General features: G+C 39.8%; 1 protein-coding gene across 4 annotated transcripts in view; it reads right to left on the bottom strand.

Moving 5' to 3' along the window:
- Positions 1 to 14,688, bottom strand: part of LOC110262229 (pituitary tumor-transforming gene 1 protein-interacting protein) — a 136,361-nt gene extending 121,673 nt beyond the window's left edge. For all 4 annotated transcript variants that reach the window (XM_021102367.1, XM_021102366.1, XM_021102369.1 and 1 more), the window contains exons 1-2: positions 13,719 to 14,688; positions 77 to 123 (exon numbers count right to left, since the gene is read on the bottom strand). In XM_021102367.1, coding sequence (XP_020958026.1) covers positions 77 to 123; positions 13,719 to 13,782 — 111 coding nt within the window. In that variant the 5' untranslated portion in view covers positions 13,783 to 14,688. The remainder of the gene's footprint in view (positions 1 to 76; positions 124 to 13,718) is intronic.

Below are 22,305 nucleotides of genomic sequence, written 5' to 3'. Positions count from 1 at the left end.
TATTTTAGACTACAACGGTAAATGTGTGACTTTATAACATTCCCAAGACAATTTCCTTATATAAAAGTTAACTTACACTATTATCTTCTGTGCACATTTGACAATTTTTCTGTACAGTACATCCTACAAAAAAAAATACAAAAATGTGAATACAAAGCCTATTTGTTATGCAATTTTATATAAAAATGCATTTCATTAAGTCATTCATGTTTTATGGCATAGGTATACATACCCCCAGAGTTTTCCTTTACTATTTCCATATATCTGGACACTTTCCTATCGATACTATTTAAATCTTCACTTTTATTTTCTCTTGCTACTTGGAAAAATATGAAATAGCATCATTCAGCTTTGATTAGCCAAGTAAGTTCTTAAAAATAACTTCCAAAACACATTAAGGGAAAACAAATTGAAAATATCATTTTATATTTAAAACATTATACTTTTAAAACCTCTTTTAATAACTTCTTTATTATTCAACATGGTTTTGCCAAAACATTCCTGGTTAACTAATCCTTTAAACATTAAAAAAATAATAATAATTCCCCATCTTGTTTTGCCACAAGGCTTTACAAACTTCTTCCAAATGAGGACTTTCAATATTCTTGTTTTGTGAAAAAATATACAATTTATATTTGAAAGTTCTTGAATTAAAAAAATACGAGTTTGAAGAAAAGCAGTTGATGGCTCTTTTCTTACTTCAACGTCTCTGTAAAGTTAAGTAGGATCTGGAATTAATACCCTGGTTGTCTTGTGATACACTAACAATAAAGTCACTATTATTTCAGGAACAGGGTTCACAGTCTCTTTGGAAGCATCAGACCTTTCTATTTAATTTCAAATTGTTTGACTGGATACAGATCTGATTTGGCTGGGGAAAAACTTAGGATAGTTTTTCAAATTAAGTCCAATTGAATGTTACTTCCTCTCACCACGAAGAATCCTGACATCCTCAAGGGAGAGTTGAATGGAGTAAAAACCAAGCCAAAAGGGTAAGATTCTAATGCTTCAGCCATGTGGGGGACAGCTAGCTTTAGGATTACTGGAGGAGGCAGGACCAAGGAAACAAAATACACGTGACTTACCCACCATTATCCAAATTCTACCTGTTTTTCACAGTTTTTTTTGTTAAAGTTTTTATTTTGGAATAATTTTAGATTTACAAAAAAACTGCAAAGATTATACACGGAGTTCCTCAGTACCCTTCACCTAGCTTCCTCATCATTAATATATTACCATGGTACCTTTATCAAAACTAAGAACCAACATTACTTTTATTTTTTATTAGAGTATAGTTGATTTACAGTGTTGTGTCAATTTCTGCTGTACAGCATAGTGACCCAGTTACATATATAAATGTTCTTTTTCTCATACTCTTTTCCATCATGTTCTATCCCAAGTGATTGGATATAGTTCCCTGTGATGTACAGTAGGACCTCATTGTTTATCCATTCTTTTCTTTTTTTGTCTTTTTAGGGCCACACCCACGGCATATGGAGGTTCCCACGCTAGGGGTTGAATTGGAGCTGTAGCTGCTGGCCTATGCCGCAGCCACAGCAATGCCAGTTCTGAGTCACATCTGTGACCTACACCATAGCTCACGGCAATTCCAGATCCTTAACCCACTGAGCAAGGCCAGGGGTTGAAACTGCGTCCTCGGGGAAACTAGTCAGAGTCATTTCCACTGAGCCACAGTGGGAACTCCTGCCTATCTATTCTAAATGTAATAGTTTGCATCTACTAACCCCAAACTCCCTGTCCATTCCATGCCCTCCCTCTCCCCCTTGGCAACCACAAGTCTGTCTGTGACTCTGTTTCTGTTTTGTAGATAGGTTCATTTGTGGCCTCATATAAATGATATCATATGGTATTTATCTTTCTCTTTCTGACTTACTTCACTTAGTATGAGAATCTCTAGTTGCATCCATGTCACTGCAAATGGCATTATTTTGTTTTTTTATGGCTGAGTAGTATTCCATTTTGTATATGTACCACATCTTCTTAATCCATTCATCTGTTGATGGACATTTAGGTTGTTTCCATATCTTGGCTTTTGCGAATAGTGCTACAGTGAACATAGGGTTGCATGTATCTTGTTGAATGAAAGTTTTGTCCAGCTACATGCCCAGGAGTGGGATTGCTGGATTATATGGTAATTCTATATTTAGTTTTCTGAGGAACCTCCAGAAAACTGTTTTCCCTAGTGGTTGTACCAATTTACATTCTCACCAACAGTGAAGGAGGATTCTATTTTCTCCACACCCTTTCTAGCATATGTTAGTTGTAGACTTTTTATTTGTAGTCAGATGGCCATTCTGCCCAGTGTGAGGTGGTACCTCATTGTAGTTTTGATTTTCATTTCTCTAATGATTAATGATGTTGAGCACTTTTTCATGTGCCTACTGGCCATCCATATGTCTTCTTTGGAGAAATGTCTATTTAGGACTTCTGCCCATTTTTTTGATTGGGGTTTTTGCTTTTTTGTGATATACTACTTTTAAATAAACTAAAGGTTTTAGTAGATTTCATCAATTTTTACATAATCTTCTCTTTCTGTTCCGTGATCCAGGATACCACATTGCATCTAGTGATCATGCCTCCTCTGATCAGTGAGTTTCTCAGGTTTTCCTTGTTGTTCATGACCTTGACAGTTTTGAGGAGAACTGCTCAAATATTTGGTAGAATGTCCCTCAATTTGGGTTTGTCTGATCTTTTTCTCATGATTAGACTGGAGATATGAGTTTGGGGGAAGAACACTACAGAGGTGAAATTCCCTCCTCATCACATACTATCAACATATATATGCTATCAACTTGGTTTTTATTTAACTTTTATATATTCACATACATTAGATAAAGTTAAAGACATAGGGCTGCTGTTAAGTTAAAGACACAGGCCATCTCTGTGAACCAGGAAAAGGTGCATCTTTGAAAGGACCAATTAGAAAAATGCACATCTTTTCTGAGCAGCCATAGTCAGGAACCTGGCTTAATGGGAAACATGGAGTCCTTATTAAGCAATTTATAAACAAAGTGCTTATTCATAAACAATTATAGCCAATTTTCACAGTCTCAAATGGTAGTTATTATATCCCCACCATACTGACAGAGAAACTAGCCTAAGAAAATTTAAAAAACACATTCAGTTTACTTGCTAATAGTAACAACAACAGAATATGGATTTGAGCCCAAGATCTTTATATTCTTCTGACCACCAGCACCTCTGCCTTCTCCTGGGAAGTATATAAGTCACTCTTCCTTTGCAGAACTGCTACCTCCTTGGGCTCCAGACACATGGCATGACAGGTAACTGCTCTCTCCTACATGAATTCCCTGCCCCCAACCAGACATCGAGGGTTATGCACCTGAATAAAATTGGACTAATCCTACACCATGCTTATTGATCCAGGGAGAAGGTATCTGACCAAGTCAGGCCTGTCAGAACCCTCCTCCCATGATTTACAAATTGGCACTTGAGCGTTAGGTCTCATGGGGAGATTCTGTCTCCACTTTCTCCAAAATATAAACAGGATTTTTTTTTTTTTTTTTGTCTTTTTGCCGTTTGTCTTTCTGAGGGCCGCACCCACAGCATATGGAGGTTCCCAGGCTAGGGGTCTAATTGGAGCTGTTGCGGCCAGCCTACGCCAGAGCCACAGCAACACCAGATCCGAGCCGTGTCTGAGACCTACACCACAGCTCACAGCAACGCCAGATTCTTAACCAACTGAGCAAGGACAGGGATCAAACCCACAACCTCATGGTTCCTATTCAGATTGGTTTCCTCTGCACCATGACAGGAACTCCAGGATTTTTGTCTTTATGTAGGTATAAAATAATAGAAGAAATAAGTAAGAATGTAAGTATATATAAAATGTAAGCAATAGGTTTACATTTTTTTTTAAATCAGCTGAAATTCCACCATTCAGAGAAACTCTGATGCTTCATCTTTCTTTAAACAAATTATTTCCATGATATAAACTTGGGTTTTCCCATCATTCCGGATGACTCCAACCATGAAGTCTTAAATTCCAATGTTCTGTTCTCTGAGTAGAATCTTCTTTCCTTTCCTTTCTTGCTTGGTTTTTGACATGACTCAGATCATTTCACTTCCCTTGATCTTTTCCATTGTTTTTCCAAATCTGTTTGCCCCTCATGGCCTCCTTCCCTTCACTTTAGCCTGAATTTCATGTCAGTGAATGTTCTGATCTTGTTCCATCTCGGAGATTTAGATTGAGCATTTATATATATAACCAGCAATTTTTTATTGTTCTTAACAGTTATTTTATTTTTAAAATTTTTTATTACACTTGATTTACAATATTCTGTCAATTTCTGCTGTACAGCAAAGTGACCCAGTTATTCATTTTTATACATCCTTTTTTTCACATTATCCTCCATCATATTTCATCACAACTGATCAGATATAATTCCCTGTGCTCTAAGCAGGATATCATTGCTTATCCATTCCAAATGCAAGTGTTTGTATCTACTAACCCCAACTCAGTCCCTTGCACTCTCTCCCCTTCCCTCTTGGCAACCACAAGTCCATTCTCCATGTCCATGAGTTTGTTTCTTTTCTGTAGATAGGTTCATTTGTGCCATATATTAAATTTCTGATATAAGTGATATCGTATGGTATTTGCCTTTCTCTTTCTGACTTACTTCACTTAGTATGAGTCTCTAGATCCATCCATGTTGCTGCAAATGGCATTATTTTGTTCTTTTTATGGCTGAGTAGTATTCCATTGCATATATGTACCACATTTTCTTAATCCATTCATCTGTTATTGGATATTTAGATTGTTTCCACGTCTAGGCTGTTGTGAATAGTGCTGCAATGAACATAGGGGTCCATGTATCTTTTTCAATGAATGCCATTTTTCTTATAGTTGTTTTTGCCATTACTGAAGAATCAATGAGGGACAGCTGACCTACAAGACCATTTGCTACAGGAAGCAATAGGTTCTTTCCTTCTTTCACTCTGCTCCTAAAGAAAGAGGTATAAGCTATTTCCACAGCATTCTCAGGACCAGATTTTTCCTTACCCTAAAGGCCTGATTTGTTGTGTATTTGTTTTCTATCTAGCCACTTCCTTCCTCTTGACTACATTTTCATAACTTCTGCAGCATCAACCTCTCCTAGTTCTCTTGGAACATCTCTGGCCATTCTTTTTGAGTTTCCTGACTGGTTCCACTTCTTCTATCAATGTCTAAAATGTGGTTAGCCCATAAAGTTCAGTCTTTGGTCCTCTTCTCTTTTTCCATTAGGGAGCACAATTTCAAATGCTTAGAGATGCCAGACATCAACATATATCAGATATCAAAACAAAAATTTTGGGATTGGCATTATAAAGAAGTAATAAATTAATAATTTTAAAATAGAACAATGGAATCAGGCAAACTGACTCTAAAGTTTATCTGGAAGGGAAATTTTCTTTGTTCCTGTTGGCTGTGCCTGCAGGATGTAGAAGTTCCCTGGGCCAGGGATCAAACTCAGCAGCAGTGACTGTGCTGGATCCTTAACCCACTGCACCACAAGGGAACTCCTAGAAAGGAATTTTTTTGACAGATAAGAGAAAAAAATTGGAGGTTGGATAAGAAAATTTCATGTATTACTATTCTCTATACTACATCCTTATATTTTATTTAACTATATGTGGATTTCTGATATAGGAATGTAAAATGAGTCCATGTGTCTTTTAATTTGTTAAATGTTCTTTTTCTTTGTTTTGGCTGCAAGTATTTTAAAACTATGTTGTTAGGTGAATAAAAGCCCACAATATGTCATCTTTATGTATTGTGCTACATGTCAGTATGTAATATCACCTATTCCTCTACTTCGAGAATTTTTTATTTAAATTCTATTTTATCTAACATTAATATTGCTACATTTGCTTTATTTTTCAGCAGGATTTACAAGGTATATCTTAGTCTATCGATTTATTCTTTGTTCCTTTATTTTCTCTAGTCATACCTCAAAGTGACACCTGTTACTTATAATTTTTGAGAGATATATTTTATATGCTTCTATCATTGCCTAGTCAGTATCTACATTTTCTACCTATATAAGGATCCTAATATATTAGCTTTTATTTGCTTTCTTTTCTTCTTACACCACTTTTGAGGTAGAAATTATCTGAAATTTTTATTAAATAAAATAAATTATTTTATTAAATAGTTTTAACTATTTGATAATAATTATTATTAAATTATTATCAAATAGTTAATTATTATTAGACTGTTAATGTACTTAAATAACTATTGACTTACAATCACTCATTTAGAATTAACTCTAAGTTTTGCTGGTTTCTTTTCTTTCTTTCTTTCTTTCTTTCCTTCCTTCCTTCCTTTCTTTCTTTCTCTTTCTTTCTCTCTTTCTCCACACCTTGGCATATGGAAGTTCCCGGGCTAGGGATCGAATCAGAGCTGTAGCCGTTGAGCTACACGACAGCCACAGCAACACTGGATCCATGCCATGTTTGTGACCTACACCACAGCTCACGGCAATGCCGATCCTTAGCCCACTGAGCGAGGCCAAGGATCAAACCTGCATCCTCATGGATCCTAGTCAGGATCGTTACCACTGAGCCATGACAGGAACGCCCACCTGGTTTCCTTTTTAAATATTCTTTCTTGAATCCCACATATCCCCTTAATTTATTTTCATTTTGCTGAATAATATCCATGAGTACCTTTTTCAGATAGGGTCTGGGAGTGATAGCAATGATATTCTGAGTATATCCATCACAGGGAACTAAGTATTCAGAATCAGGGTTGCAGGTATTGGAAAAGACTGAGAAATCTACTATGGGAAAGATAATGAAACCCCACCTCTTCCCAGATATCAGCACTCACTAGGCTAGAGGACAGAGGAAGGAGGCAGCTGCCAGAGTCCCATAAGTATATCTGGAGCATGCAGGACAAACATTCTTGGTGTGATCACACTTAGAGAAATAAAGTGTGGGCACTTAGAGAAATAAAAAGAAAACATGAAAGCCTTGCCTCATATTCAAATCATTTAACCTTCAATTTATTTCCTTGGATAAATCTGTTTTTCATCTCCTTCTGATATCCTTTCCTGACTCTGAGGCATGCTTCACTGAATCTGTTTCTCATTTGGTGGTTCTCTAGCTTGGCACTTGTGGGGAAATTTTCATCTGTTCCTTGAGTTATTTTTTTCATCTAAGGGTAGATTATCTGTTTTTCTACATGCAATCATGTACTCCTTAATTACAATATTTATTTTGTTAGCTATGAAGTATTTGTGTAGGTCCTATATGGTCTCTTTTCATCTTACTAATGCTTGGATGGCTTTGTTCAGAACTTCTATCTGTGCCAATAAAGTAGAGTTGCCATTTTGACAACTGTACCATTGTCCTTGAGTTTTTCTGAAAAACTATAGTTTTAGTGTATTTTATGCTCTCTGCACTTGGTTGTTCTCAGCATTTGACAAAGGCGGAGAGCTCAGGTGAATCTGTGCCAGACTTTGCTAGAGTATCTGTGTTCTGCACTATTTTCTGAGGCTTCATCATTCTCCACTGCTAGGGTTCACTCTAATTTAACTGGAAGTATATCCCATTTCCATACAGGGAATGTATGGATGGTAGATTGGCCTCTAAACCTACTTTGTTGTCCAGACACTTGTGTTTCCATCAGAGTCAGACCCGCTGTTCAGTTTCTCCATTTTTCTTACTTCTCTGTAACCATTTCTCTGTTGACCTTCAGAGGAAGGTCAGGGTGAAGAATAGGACACCACTCAATTTGCCTCTCTCTAGATCTGGGGGTATTAATGAAAATCTTTGGAATTTAGTTACTTTCCAGTCACGTCTAAGGGTTAACAGTGGCATCTGGAGTGCTGCCATGCTGTGCTATTCTATTCTGATCCAAAATCTTCTATTTCTTTTTTTTTTTTTTTTTTTTTTTTTTTTTTTTTGTCTTTTGTCTTTTTGTCTGTTGTTGTTGTTGTTGCTATTTCTTGGGCCGCTCCCGCGGCATATGGAGGTTCCCAGGCTAGGGGTTGAATCGGAGCTGTAGCCACCGGCCTATGCCAGAGCCACAGCAACACGGGATCCGAGCCGCGTCTGCGACCTACACCACAGCTCACGGCAACGCCGGATCGTTAACCCACTGAGCAAGGGCAGGGACCGAACCCGCAACCTCATGGTTCCTAGTCGGATTCGTTAACCACTGCGCCACGACGGGAACTCCAAAATCTTCTATTTCTTTCCTTGGGTGCCACTTGCTTTTTAGGCTATACATTTTTGTTGTCTGGTTGCTTTTTTGATAAAAGAATTTCTCTGCATTTTAGTATTTTTTATTCATTTATTAGGAATAGGGGAGGAAGATTCTTAACCCAAAGTTCCAAGAGCAAACTACAACTTCTTGGGATATTGCTTAGTTAGCTCTCAAACATAAATGATCATCAGGATTAAAATCCCTGGGGATCCTGCTTTGTAGGAGATCTCACTCGATGTGGGATCATTCACGAAGTCCTACCACTCAGAGTGCTAGCTGGGAGGTAGGTGGAAACTTCAGTGAGAGGTTAGAATCTTTTTCTCAGTTTTGGAAGTGAAGGAATCCTAATGTCTAAGAAACCATATCCTTATAAAATGAGAAAGTTGAATGTAAGCTCAAAGAGGAAATTACCCCAGGCTAGGAAGCAAACAGTCAGGGGGGTGCCCAGGACAGGCTGAACTAGGCTTTACTTCTTTACCTCTCAAAGGGATGCTGTTTCCTCAGAAACACTGACCAGGGAAGTGAGCTAGCTGGAATCAGAAACTTCAGTCTTTAGAAGACCAGACTATGTTATCTATGATTCTTAATTTATTTTTGTTTACTCCCTTTTGTTCCACCTCAGCATTTAACAAGCTCTTTTGAAAAATTCTATTATGACTCTAATTTGCTAGGGAACAAAGTGAGGGATTTGTTTCTCTGCTCAGCCTATGTTTTTAGACATTTATTGTGGGGAGGACATGGTGGGGAAGGTACCAGAACACTGTTTCTCCTGAAGTATACATGGGGATGATCTAGAGGTTAAATGAGAGAGAAATGGATGGAAAAAGCCAGATTTTTTGACTCAGCCTCTTCCCACCCCCCCACCTTCTCAAAGGAGAGTATCATTTCAATGCAAAGCTGAGAGATTTGGGTTTGGTTTAGGAAGGAAGACTGACTTGCTTATACATACTAACAATCTTTTAGATGCTGGACAGGAGTAATTATTCTGTCTTATAGTTTTCATAAAAATGGCAGTCTTGGCCTTAGAGGGCATGTTCCAAGTAATTCAAATCCTGTCCTTATTCTATCTATACAGTTTCAATTTAAGATACTGAAAACGTTATCTCCGGTTTCATGATTTTAACTCAGTATGACTTTTTTTATTTGATCGATTGATTGATTTTGCTTTTTAGGGTCATACCCACAGCATATGGAGGTTCCCAGGCTAGGGGTCAAATTGGAGCTATAGCTGCTGGCCTATGTCACAGCAATGCAGAATCCAGGCTGCATCTACGACTTACACCACAGCTCATGGAAACACCAGATCCTTAACCTACTGAGTGAGGCCAGGGATCAGGAATTGAACTCATTACCTCATGGTTCTCAGTCAGATTAGTTTCTGCTGCACAATGACAGGAACCCCTCACTATGACTTTTAATGTTCCAAAATTTCTTGTGGAGGGGAACCAAAGGAAATTTCCAAACCAAAATAATTATTTCTTAATATAAGACTCACATTAAGCAATTTACTAAGAACTTAAAGCACTAGGAAAGACTAGCTATGGCCATTGAGTGGGGTCTGACTGCAACAAAACCCAACACCTTATTCACAGCACAAAGCTTTTGCACTAACGGCTTGCAAAAAGTGAGGGTAGGATGGGGGTGGGGAACATGCTTTCTATATATAAAACCATTTTAGTCCACTTTTCACATTTCAGATAAAGCAAATCAATTCAAGTCCAATTTAACGTGATTTCACCAAAAACATTAAGAACCTTAAAAAATATCTTCCAGACAACACCATAAAGCAACTTTAGAGATGAGAAGATCTAAAGTTAACACAACCAGAAGGAAATACAACAGCGGTGGCACGCATCGGTAGCAGCCTCTGGGCTCAGGATGGCTCACCGTCATCCACGGATTTCAGTCTGCGCGTGTTCTTGTGCCTGGAGATTTGGGAAAAGCTATTCTCTGAGAAGCTGATAAACAGTTGGATGAGAAGGAGGGAGAAGAAAACTGGCAGGAGAATTTGGCTCCATGACCGTGGCCAGCACATGGCTCCTTGGGCCTGGGTTCCACCTGTTGCCGACAAGTTGGGGGGCCGCAGCGAGCATCAGGTACCACGCTGGCCTAGCAGACTCACTCATGGACTGTGACACATCCCAGTCCCCATCCCTTCCGAGGCAGCCCCTTCCAAGACCCCAACATAATCCGAAGAATTTTAGTACCCTTACTGTTCCAGCCAGAACTCGGAATGTTTGTAATGCAACCCGAGTCCGCGGTCCTGACCACCGTTGACAGTTTATCCACTGGACTGGCTCCAGGTCTATTTTCCTCCAAAGCCCGCAGCTCTTTTCTGCAAGGCCACTGCTTTTGAAGGACGACCTGGATTCTAATTTCTACCACTCAGTAGCTACAAAGCAGCTACAGCTTTCTGTGCCACTTTCCTCAGATGTAAAGGAATTTACCATCCATGCTATGTCATGGGGGTTATTGTACAATTGATGAGTGGTGAGGTCCTGAAATTCACAGGTCTCTCAATCTTTGATCATGGTCATTGACCGGTCTGAGACCCTGTGGCATGTCCTATTGTAATTTCTCAAAGTAAGGTGCACTTTAATTGGTATTCAGATGAGTATCTTTTATTTTCATAGTCATGAAATTATTCTTAATGTGTATGGGGAAGATAGAACTACTAGATATAGTGGAGATAATAGTTTTTTAAAACATATAAATCTATGTGAAAATTTCACATTTCAGAAATAAATAGTCGTATGATTTAAAGGATAAGACAAAATTGTGGAGGTGATTCCGGAATGACTGAAATTTGACCAATATTGCTGCAGTGTTGGGGAGAAGGACTTAGGGAAGACAGGCTGGGCATGGAGGCTTGTCTTTGACCAGGGCCTGCCTTATTTTGTTTTTCAAAACTGAGTGATAGAGTTGTCCCACAGTTGTCTTGACATATTGATCTAGACTGCAGCCTGAGGATTATGGATCCAGGAAAATAATGAAAATGGTGAGGAGGAAGGTTTGCAGAGTCCCAGATGGCTTTTTCCTTGCCTCTTTGTAATGCAGAGGACAGACCAAGCTATAATATGAAAAGAACTCTTGTAAATTGACAAGGACAGGACAAAAATAAAAACCATAGGAAAATGGACAGGGATATGAAGAAAAGAATCTGCAGAAAAGAAAATCCAAATAGCCAATGGATGTATGAAAAAAATATTTTAAAACACGCTAGTACTAGGAAATTTTATGTTGAATTAATAATGAGCCAGCACTTTGTAGCCATCGGGTTGGCAAAATTTTGAAAGAAAGCTAACACATATTGCTGGTGAAGATGTAGGGAAAATTACCCTTTATATATTTTAGTGGAATGATGAGTTGCTATATTGTCTTTGAAATGCAATCTAGCCACAGCTGTAATATTAAAAATACATATGTTATTTATGCACATGTTTTTGTTTGGGAATCTGACCCTTACCATCTCTCAGTTCCCCTACCCTGAAAGTGTAGCATGAAATCCAGACCTGAGCAAATCCTAACATGGCATTTCCCTGGTCACTGAACTAGATCAGGAGTGTGCATATGACCTAAACTTGTCAAGTCAGTCTCAGGGATTTTGCCAAGAATGTTGTGACAAAGATACTTGCTTTTCTCTGGATTCAACTTTGGAAGAATTCAATCCCCTTCTCTGCTAAAAGACATCTCGGGACCATGCAAAATGGGGCCATGAATATGCCAGGGCCAGGCTTTCTACATGGCAGCAGTACTAATGTGATGCCTCCAAAGGAAGATTTTGGATTAAAGATTCACCATTAATCTGGTTGAATGGCAGCAATACTAATGTGATGCCTCCAAAGGAAGATTTTGGATTAAAGATTCACCATCAATCTGGTTGAAACTTTCTTAGACCTGGACTATACTATGAAACTCTACCAATCAAATCCCTCTTTCTTCCCTTCTCTTTCACAGGTATCTCTGTTTGAAGGTTCTTCTCACCTTCACTAGCTCCCTCCCTTTTATCTTTCACAATTGTTGTCCCAATAAACATCTTGCACTTTTAATCCCATCTTGGCAGCCCAAGAAGGATGCAAACTAACACAAACACTATTGGAAAGTGCTCTAAAAAAGCAAGTGGTGGGAGTTCCCCTCATGGCTCAGTGGTTAACGAATCCGACTAGGAACCATGAGGTTGCGGGTTCAATCCCTGGCCTTGCTCAGGGAGGATCTGGCTTTGCCGTGGGCTGTGGTGTAGGTCGCAGACCCGGCTCAGGTCCCGTGTTGCTGTGGCTCTGGCATAGGCCGGCGCCTACAGCTCTGATTGGACCCCTAGCCTGGGAACCCCCATATGCCACAGGAGCGGCCCTAGAACAGGCAAAAAAAAAAAAAAAAAAAAAGACAAAAACAAACAAACAAAAAAGCAAGTGGTAAGGTAAAGCTTGAGAGTAGGTTACTTACTATCCAATGGGTAATGAAAATGCTATCCTGAGCAGAATGTGGAGTGTGGGTAGTTCCTAGAAAGAGATGGCACTTGTATTTCTAAATACTTTTCTGGTGGTTAAATATTTTCCACCTAGAAAAATGAATGGTAGAGGGCTATGCTGTGATAGATATAATAATTTAAACATTTGGAAAAACATGGGGAACAGCGTCTATAATCAGAGTTTTTTGGTTACAGTTGTATTAATGCCTAGCAGAGGGGTAATGAGAAACTGAGCCTCACTAACTAGCAGTTAAAGACTAAGTGTGAAAGCCAGAGGATCCCATTGGCACCCTTTGCCCCTATAATGAAAGAGCAGACACAGCTAAACAGCAGACCAAGAACGTGACAATTAAAGTGCAGCCAAGCAGGTCTCTTATGCTAAGGTCAGAGATTGGGTTGGAAAAACACAGATCTTCAAACATGGCTTCTGAATTTAAGTACCTCCATCAGACCTCTGTTACTTTAGGGATCTTATTATGCCCATGGATATTAATAAGCCCAGCTTTGTGATTGCCTGAACTATCAGTCTTGGCCTTCAGAGGAGAGCTAAGGACTTTGTGGTGGTGCTGGTGCCTTTCTTAGTAGCACATTTGTGGCCTTGGTGAATGGGTGGATGCTCCTGAAGATGTTGACTCCACAGATCCCCCTGAAATCTGAGTGCTCCCTGTGGTGGCTTCTCCATGTTCTAGAAAGCAAGGGTCAGAGTTCCTGTCGTGGCTCAGTGGTTAATGAATCTGACTAGGAACCATGAGGTTGCGGGCTCCATCTCTGGCCTTGCTCAGTGGGTTAAGGATCTGGTGTTGCCATGAGCTGTGGTGTAGGTCACAGACGTGGCTCGGGTCTCGTGTTGCTGTGGCTGTGGGTAGGCTGGTGGCTACAGCTCCGATTAGACCCCTAGCCTGGGAACCTCCATATGCCGCGGGTGTGGCTCTAGAAAAAGGCAAAAAAAAAGACAAAAAAAAAAAAAAAAAAAAAAAAAGCAAGGGTGTTTCCATCATAGGAGCTTCCTCCACCAACCTCTTATCCTGGGTGGTAGGCCAATAACTAGAACTGAATCCCAGTAGAAGCCAGCTGGTGACATGTTAGGTCTGAAAAGGGAAGAAAGAGATTATGGTCCAAAGTATAATTAGTGCATATTGGCAGGATACTAAGCTAAATTTTGAGGGTACATGATCAAGGGGCTGGAATATAAAGCTGGCTAAGCAAGATTTCATCGACTTAGGGATACTTTCATAAGATATGTGATTTACTACCCTGGAAAAACCCTGGGGGATGGGACAAACTCATTGTTAGGGTGACTCTTAGAAGCCTGAATAAAGTGATGGCCAACACTGAGGAAAGTAGAAATGCCTGGGTTGCCCAGGCAGGAGGAAGAGGAAGGAATAAAACGTCTGAGAGAAGTAGGCTTACTGAAGTAGATGTTACGTGAGGCCGAAAACCTCTAGACGGTCATATTCCAGGAGGGGTCCAGAAAAATCCCCATTCACCAAGGCCATGAGGAATGTACTGGTAAGAAGGTCCCAGCAAGGAAGTTCAGTGGTGGCTATCCTCTGTAAGCCAATACTGACAGTAGGGGCACTCACAGAGCTGGGCTTGCTAATATCCAATGCGGATGATGGAATCCCCAAAGGAACAGTAGTCAGATGGTGATGATTAAATGCAGGAGGTCAGAAGGCCACAATTACCATAACAACAGCCCAAGGGAGAGGGGCAGCCAATGGCAGCTTGATCCATAGGGCAGAATGGAGATGGCATCTCCAGGGGCAAAATAGAGGGGGAGCCGGTAAGGGTGCTGCTTAACCTCCATAACCAGAAAAAGGGCAAGGATGGGAAAGCAAGAAGCTGAGGGCAATGGACCCAATAAAAGGACATAACTCCTTCTTCAGTTATCAAACTTGAGCCAGTTTTTAGATCCAGAACCCACTGACTGGGGATGTATCCAGGATCCCGAAGGGGCTCCACAACCCTGCATCAAAAATGCACTATAATGATATTCCCAGTCCCCCCACCCCCCACCCCCTCAAAGGGACTTAAAACCATTTCCTAAAGTGACTGTACACTAGGGGAGAGGAATTCCCAACACTGAGAACATTTGGACACAGGCCCTGAGTTACCATTCATATATAGAGACCCAAACCATCCCCATGTCCAATTCCATCTTGCACTTGCTTCTCAGAGGACTACAGCCAGCATGAAAACGGAGTCATTCCAGAAGAACCAGGTTCCTGCTGATCCATTTGCACACTGGATCAGACTGTTCCTGGAGTCAATTGTTCTATTAGCTGAGTCAATAATTCCTCCTTTGCTTAAGCCAGTTTGAGTTATGTTTTCTGTCTCTTGGGCATTCCTCAACAGCAACATACCAAAATTGCAGTTGATATAAATATGTACAATGAGGAAAGCGAATATGTAAGTCTACAAATCCCATGTATAGGCTCCCTTTATCCATTAATCAAGTTTGCTGTTGTATTGTTGTTCTGTTCTATCTACATACACATTCCCATGTATACATGTACACACACATTTCCATAAACACACACACACATACAATAAATGAAATTATCTATCCAAATAAATAAAAGATAAAGGGAAAGTTTTTTATATTGTCCCATATTAAGAAAAGAAGATTGTGATTGTTGTCTGTTACAGGAGACCCTTAATTTCCAGGGCAGAACAGAAGAAGGGTTCAGGACAGTCTCTCCCCAAAAGCATCACTCTGCTGTGCCTAGTCATGACTCTCCTGTCCCAGATGGGGACCTAACCAGCTCTGAGTCCCTGAATTTGTTCAAATAATTGCAACATCCTACTAGAGGCAGAGGATTAAGACAGTCATGCTACCACCGGCAATGCCAAAAACCCTTGGAAATGACCTCAGTCTCTCGGTACTTAATGAGTTAGGTTTCATTATCTTGTTGCAAGTACCATCTTGCCCAGAGAGGTTGCACCAACTGTGGCTGACTTGGAACAAGCCTCATACACTCTGACATAACAGTTGCTACTTATTCATCATCCTTCCAAACCAATCATCGCTGATGACCCTTTTTACTACCTCACAGAGAAAATGGAACCAGTTAGAAGGAAATTTACCTAGATCCCACCTCCACGCTTAGCTCTGTGTCTGCACTCATATTCTGTTTTCCGCCTGTAACTACAGAGAAATTTTCATGCTCCTATTCAAAGCTAAACCTGCCTTGGGCACTAGTTGGCACCCTCCACATCTCTCCAATAGCAGTGACCCAGAAACTCTCCTCTTGTCTAGTTCTTCTTCTGCATTTGCTTTTCAGTCTTTATTGGATCATTCTCAATAGTATACTAACATGCTGTTGTTGATCCTGTCTTTAGAAACACATGCAAACTTTGCCCCAGATCTACTTCCTTAATTAGCTATCACTTCATTGCTCCCCTTGGCAGAAAATTTCTCAGAAGCTGTCTATACTCATTGACTTTCATCCAGTTATCTCTTAGACCCTTTCTAATCAGAGTCCCCAGTCCCTATTCCACCAAAGAGTCTCTTATTAAGGACACTAATGATCTTCATGTACTAAATCCAATCATCCAATTTCAGCTGCCTTTGGTACTGTTGATCACACCACCTTTTTTGGTATCCCTTTTCACTGGTTCTCTTGCATCTCAGGTTTGTTACAGTGTAGACTTTTTTTTTTTTTTTTTTTTTTTTTTGGATGCTACTTTTCTCTAAGACATGTTAATATTGGAGTGGTCCAGATAGAATCCTTGGTTTTCTTTTTAAATACATGTATTCTCTTGGCAATTCCATCCAGTGATATGACTTTAAATATCACCCATCTGCCACTGACTTCTAAATTTCTGTCTCCAGCTTGGACCTCTCTCTTAAACTGCAGTCCAATAGATGAAAAGGCCTATTCGACATCTTCAAACAATGGCAAACAAACATCTTATCTCTAACTATTCAAAACTTATCATCTTCTATCCATTTTCCTAACCATCTAGTTCTTCGGTCCCCAGACACCTTGGAATCTTCTTTTTTTTTTTTTTTTTTTTTTTTTTTTTTGGCTTTTTTGCCATTTCTTGGGCCGCTCCTGAGGCATATGAAGGTTCTCAGGCTAGGGGTCGAATCAGAGCTGTAGCTGCTGGCCTATGCCAGAGCCACAGCAACGCGGGATCTGAGCCGCGTCTGCAACCTACACCACAGCTCATGGCAACGCCGGATCCTTAACCCACTGAGCAAGGCCAGGGATCAAACCTGCAAGCTCATGGTTCCTAGTTGGATTTGTTAACCACTGAGCCATGACGGGAACTCCTGGAATCATCTTTAACTGCTTTTATTTTCTGAAACTCCACACCAACTTATTAGCAAATCACCTCCATCTTCAAATCAGCAAAGCTCTACCTCCTCTTTTGTTACTCTACTTGGACCCTTGCCCTGCCCTACTCTCATTGCCTATTAACACAGCAACTAGTAATTCTGTTAAAATAAAAGTCAGACCGGGTAACATCTCTTATTTGGAAATTGGCATCTCAGAGTAATACCCAAACTCCTTACAAAAAGCCAACGCCTGTGTGATCTGACACTTCCCTACCTCGCCTCTCTGGAATCATCTACTGTTACTCTCCTCTTGTGTGATTTAGCCATAGCCATGCTGGCAATTTTGCTGTTTATCAAATATACCAGGCATGCTGTCACTTCAGGGCCTTTACAGTGGCTGTTTCTTCTGCCTAGGACACCCTTCCTTCAGACAGCTCCTTGGTTAACCATCTCAAGCCTTTGCTTAAATGGCATCTTCTCAAGAGGCTTAACCTGAACAATTCAGAGACTATTGCACCCCCTCAGCTCAGCACTCTCAATCCCCCTGGCATATTCTCTTGTTCACAGGCATTGTATTACCTTCTAAAATACTGTAAATTTTACTTGTAATATTATTGCTTTTTTTCTTTTTGTCTCTTCTGTTTACTGATATAACCCAAGTATTAGAACAATACCTAGCACATAGTAGATGCTCAATGAATATTTTAGAAATTGAATCAACATCCAAAAATCATTTATCACCTTAGTTCTGGTCTTATACTCCAAGCTATTTCCAGAAATCTCTATTTTAATATCCTTCAGTCCCCTCAAAATCAGTATGCTCAAAGTCAGTTTCATCTTCCCCATCAAATTTATTCTTCCTCCTGTTTTCCTATTTTGATTCACAGCACCAATACCCACCCAGTACTTCACCTAAGAGAGAAGCCTCAGAGTCATTCCTCATTTAAAGTTTTGGAACAAATTCCTATCCTTCTCCTAATGTTAACAGTCATTTGATATTAATTACGATCCTTTAGCCATACACACATTCACAGATTACTGTTCATTGTTTAGTGCATAAGTCTGCTCAGGCTGTCATAACAAAATACCAGATTGGTGGCTTAAACAATAGAAGTTTATTTCCCACAGTTCTGGAGGCTGGAAGTCCAAGCTCAAGGTACCAGCAGGGTTGATTTCTCCTGAGGCCCCTCTCTTTGGCTTGTGGATGGCCATCTTCCTACTAGGTCCACATGTGGCCTTTCCTCTGCATGTACCCACTCCTGGTGCTTCTTCCTCTTCCCATCAGGGCAAGCCAGTCTTATTGGATTAGGGCCCCACCCTTATGACCTCATTTAACTTCAGAGGCCCTATCTCCAAACAGAGTCATACTGGGGATTAGGGCTCCAACATATGAGTTTTGGTGGGCACATTCAGTTCCTAACAGTCAGGCACAGGACCTTCCCCTCACCATGAGCTTCTGTCTTTGTCCTTCAGAATTATTCCTTTCAGAACATTGTCATTTTTTGTGCACATGCAAACTTTATTGTTTTCTATCTACTTTGCGTTTTTCCAAATCATCTTTATTCTTCCCTTTATCGAAAGCAAATTTGTGCCATTAAACAGTTTTTTGATGAGTTCACTACTTTTGTGTTTTCTGGGTGGCAAGGCGAGGTGTGGGGAAAGGGTGAGGAGCTTCCATGTGCTCTCCAGGCAGCCATTCTCCCCACATTTCCTCACGTTCACCAGCTGGAAAGCTCTTCAAAATCAGTCCTTTTGGGTTTCTATGGAGGCTTCATCATGTAGGTCTTATTGATTAAATCACTGGCCACTGGCAACTGACTCAACCTCCAGCCTCTCCTGAGGAGGTGGAGGGGAATAGGGGATGACCAGCTACCAGCCCCCCATCTTTAGCTGGGGGTCCAAAAGTCACCTCACTAACATAAAAAGGCACCTTTATTACTCTCCTCACTTAGGAAATTCCAAGGGTTTGATTGATTGATTGATTGAGATATAAATGATTTACAATATGTTTCAGATGTACAGCAGTGATTCAGTATTTTTTAGATTATACTCATTAAAGGTTATCACAAAATAATGGCTATAGGAAATTCCAAACATTTTAGGAGCTCTGTGTCAGCAACAGCATGAAGACCAAATATCTATTTCTTATTCTGAATCACAACATCGCAAGAGCCAACAGACTCAAGAACAATATACGGTCCTAAATAACTGACATAACTGCTAATGCCATCTGTTGGTGGCAACAGAAATAGGATGTTTTTAGTCTGAATAATAGCTTTGCTATTATTAATAATAGCTATTAAAGTGTATATGTTGAACACTGAAGGTAAAGGAACCTCTCTATTATCTTTCTTGACCTTCCGTATTTTCCTCTGTGTCCGTCAAGGGCTAATTGAAGAGAATTTAATGAAGGAGTAACAAAAACAAATCAAGGATGGTGGAGCACTCTGGAAGTTATAGGGGAGCTATTACCAGCCCGGGAACTGAAGGAGCAAGTGGAAACTCAGGGGCTAAAACCCAAAGAGGACTGAGTAGGGGCTGCCTGACCAGGAGCTGTGGCCATAAGGTAGAAGAACTACAGTTCGGTTGGGTGAGTAGGGGAGATAAACACCCCAACCTCTTTTCTCCTACTATCTAGCCTCCCAAACCAGAGAGGTGGAGAAACTCAGGTAATGCAATTTGTAGCAGTCAGGAAGGGCAGAGAAATGCGGATAGTGGACTTGGAGGGTTAGCTGGTGAATAACCTATACCTTTCCTTCACAAAATAAATAGCTATCTCCTCTGACATATATATATTTGTGTATATATACATACATACATATATATATATATATATATATATTTGTATTTGTACATTAAATTACCTTGTATTGTGGATACTCATTTTCTGTCTTTGGCTCCCTATACTAAATTAAGATTGAGTTCTTACAAGTCTCATTCATGGTGTTAAGTATTCCAGTACCTATCAGAGGAGGAACTCATAAATAATTTTTTTTTGTCTTTTTAGGGCCACACCTGTGGCATATGGAGGTTCCCAGGCTAAGAATCAAATCAGAGCTCTAACTGCCGGCCTCCACCACAGCAACATGGGATCCAAGCAGCATCTGCGATCCATACCACTGCTCACAGCAACGCTGGATCCTTAACCCACTGAGCGAGGCCAGGGATCCAACCTGCAACTTCATGGTTACTAGTCGGGTTAGTTAACCACTGAGCCATGACAGAAAACTCCATATTTTTAATAAATAAATAGATGAGTGCTTACTCATTATTTGTCCCTGTGGCTTTAAATTTTGCTGGGGGGAAAGGGCAAATGTATTCCATTTTATGTTATGTCTTAATACCCAATGACTCCTAAGTACAATGAAGACATCAATAACACAAACGGGGTAATTTTTCCTGATTGCCAGCTATAAGCATATGTGAGAAACACATTCAAAGAGCAGATTCTAAGAGAGTTTCCACCATGACTTGGCTTTTAAAAGTTAAGTTTGCAAATTAAAAAATAACACTAGCTCATTTATCTTTACTTTTTGGCTTTGAAATTCCACACACTTTTAAATGGAAGTGAAGAAGTGAGCTTACCTCCACAAGAAGCACTAAAGTCAACATTTAAAGCATTCAAATGTAGTCTAACAGCTGAACTTCAATAACTAAACAGCCTGTTGAAGGCAAGCAGATGAAAAGTCCCCTGGACACTACAGATTAATTAGTGAATATGCTAAACCTAGTGTCTATACCCTCTTTCCCCAAACACACAGAGAAATTATGTTTATGGTGACTAGTATTATCCCATTTTGGCCACCATACCTGTGGACCACCTAGGTGTGGAAATTGTCTGAAATGACATTTAAGACAGACATGGAAGCAGACTCATCATTTGCTGTCTAATGACTACAATTGACTTAATGACAGGGTTGCATCAGCTTTTCAGCAGTCCTGCAGTAGTAGAACAGATAGTTCTCCAAATGTCACATTCTTTATTACATGCCCAACCAGGGGAAAGACAGCATGGTGGGAACTGTTTTCTTGGAAACAGTTGTAGAGAAAGGAATGATTGTAATCTATTAGACATTTTTGAAGGCACGTATATCATGAAAATGACATTTCAATGGAAAATGTACATTCTGGTTGGTCACTGTTGTTAAGTGCATTGTTCAGCAAATGTTCCACCATATTGAGTTTCAGGCATCAGTTGAATTGTATTATGGTGAAATTTGTGATTAAGGTAAGCTAACTCAAAATGACAAGCCAAGGGCTTTTAGAACCCACATTTCAATGAAATCTGGCAGCACAAAAACAGCTGCTCTAAGTCTGCTCCTCTAATATTTCAAAGGAAGAATAGTAATGGATTTCTGATACCATGTGTGCCAACTGCAGAAATTCTAGAACAGCCTAAGAGACCCTGGGTGAAAGGTCACACTCTGCTTTATACAGATGGCATGTTTAATTATTAAAGAGCAATTTTAATCATTTAATCATTTCAGGTCCTGAAATGAAAGGTCTTCTCGGGTATCTCAAAGCTTGTTGCAACCTCAATTCTGCTGTCAGACTTCTATGGAGCCAGTAAGAAACATATGTGATTTCATATCCTAACTTGATTTATGTTCTCATGTGAGTTGAATTTGTTTTGCAAGCTCTAAAAGACATTTCTCAGGGAAAAAAAAAAACCAAAAACTGAAGGTCATGTCTTTGGCAGAGAATTTACCTACCCCTAGCAGGAAAATTGAATCTAAATCCTTGCTTCAGACTTAAATTAGGCTCAAATTCCTCGGGAGGAAAGATGAATGGCCCCTTCTTTCAGCAGATTGTTTGCAGTTCTGCTGGAAAATTTTGCAGCTAACCTCGAAACATTTTTCAGAAAAATCTCCTTAGCTTTTGTTTGTTACAAAAAGTAAACAGCTCCAGCTAAGGGTCTGGTATGAAACGTTCAGTAAATATTACATCCTCCTCTCATCCACTGCTTGCATGTTCACGTTCATATGCATATATTGGGATTCAAGATTCATGTCATTTGGCAGGAACCATGGAATAAAATCAAGGATAATTCCACCAATCTATAAAGGCAAAGTCAAATGCAAATCTTAGAACTAGCATGTGCATTAGAAGAAAATGATACCATTACTGAACCAATAATAATAGCAAGTATTTACTGATAATTTATGATGCATCAGGCACTGCCCAAAGCTCTTTATATGTTAAGACTCATGGCAATTTGATGGAAAGGTGTTATAATTATCTCTGTTTTATTAATGAGGAAATAGGCACAGAGAGGTTAAGATACCTACAAGGTCCTATGGCTAGTGTGGTGGAGCCAGG

The sequence above is a fragment of the Sus scrofa genome, chromosome 9 (genome assembly GCF_000003025.6).
Source record: "Sus scrofa isolate TJ Tabasco breed Duroc chromosome 9, Sscrofa11.1, whole genome shotgun sequence".
NCBI lineage: Eukaryota > Metazoa > Chordata > Mammalia > Artiodactyla > Suidae > Sus > Sus scrofa.
The sequence above is the reverse complement of the archived record's forward strand: the minus strand, read 5'-3'. Positions and strand labels throughout refer to the sequence as shown.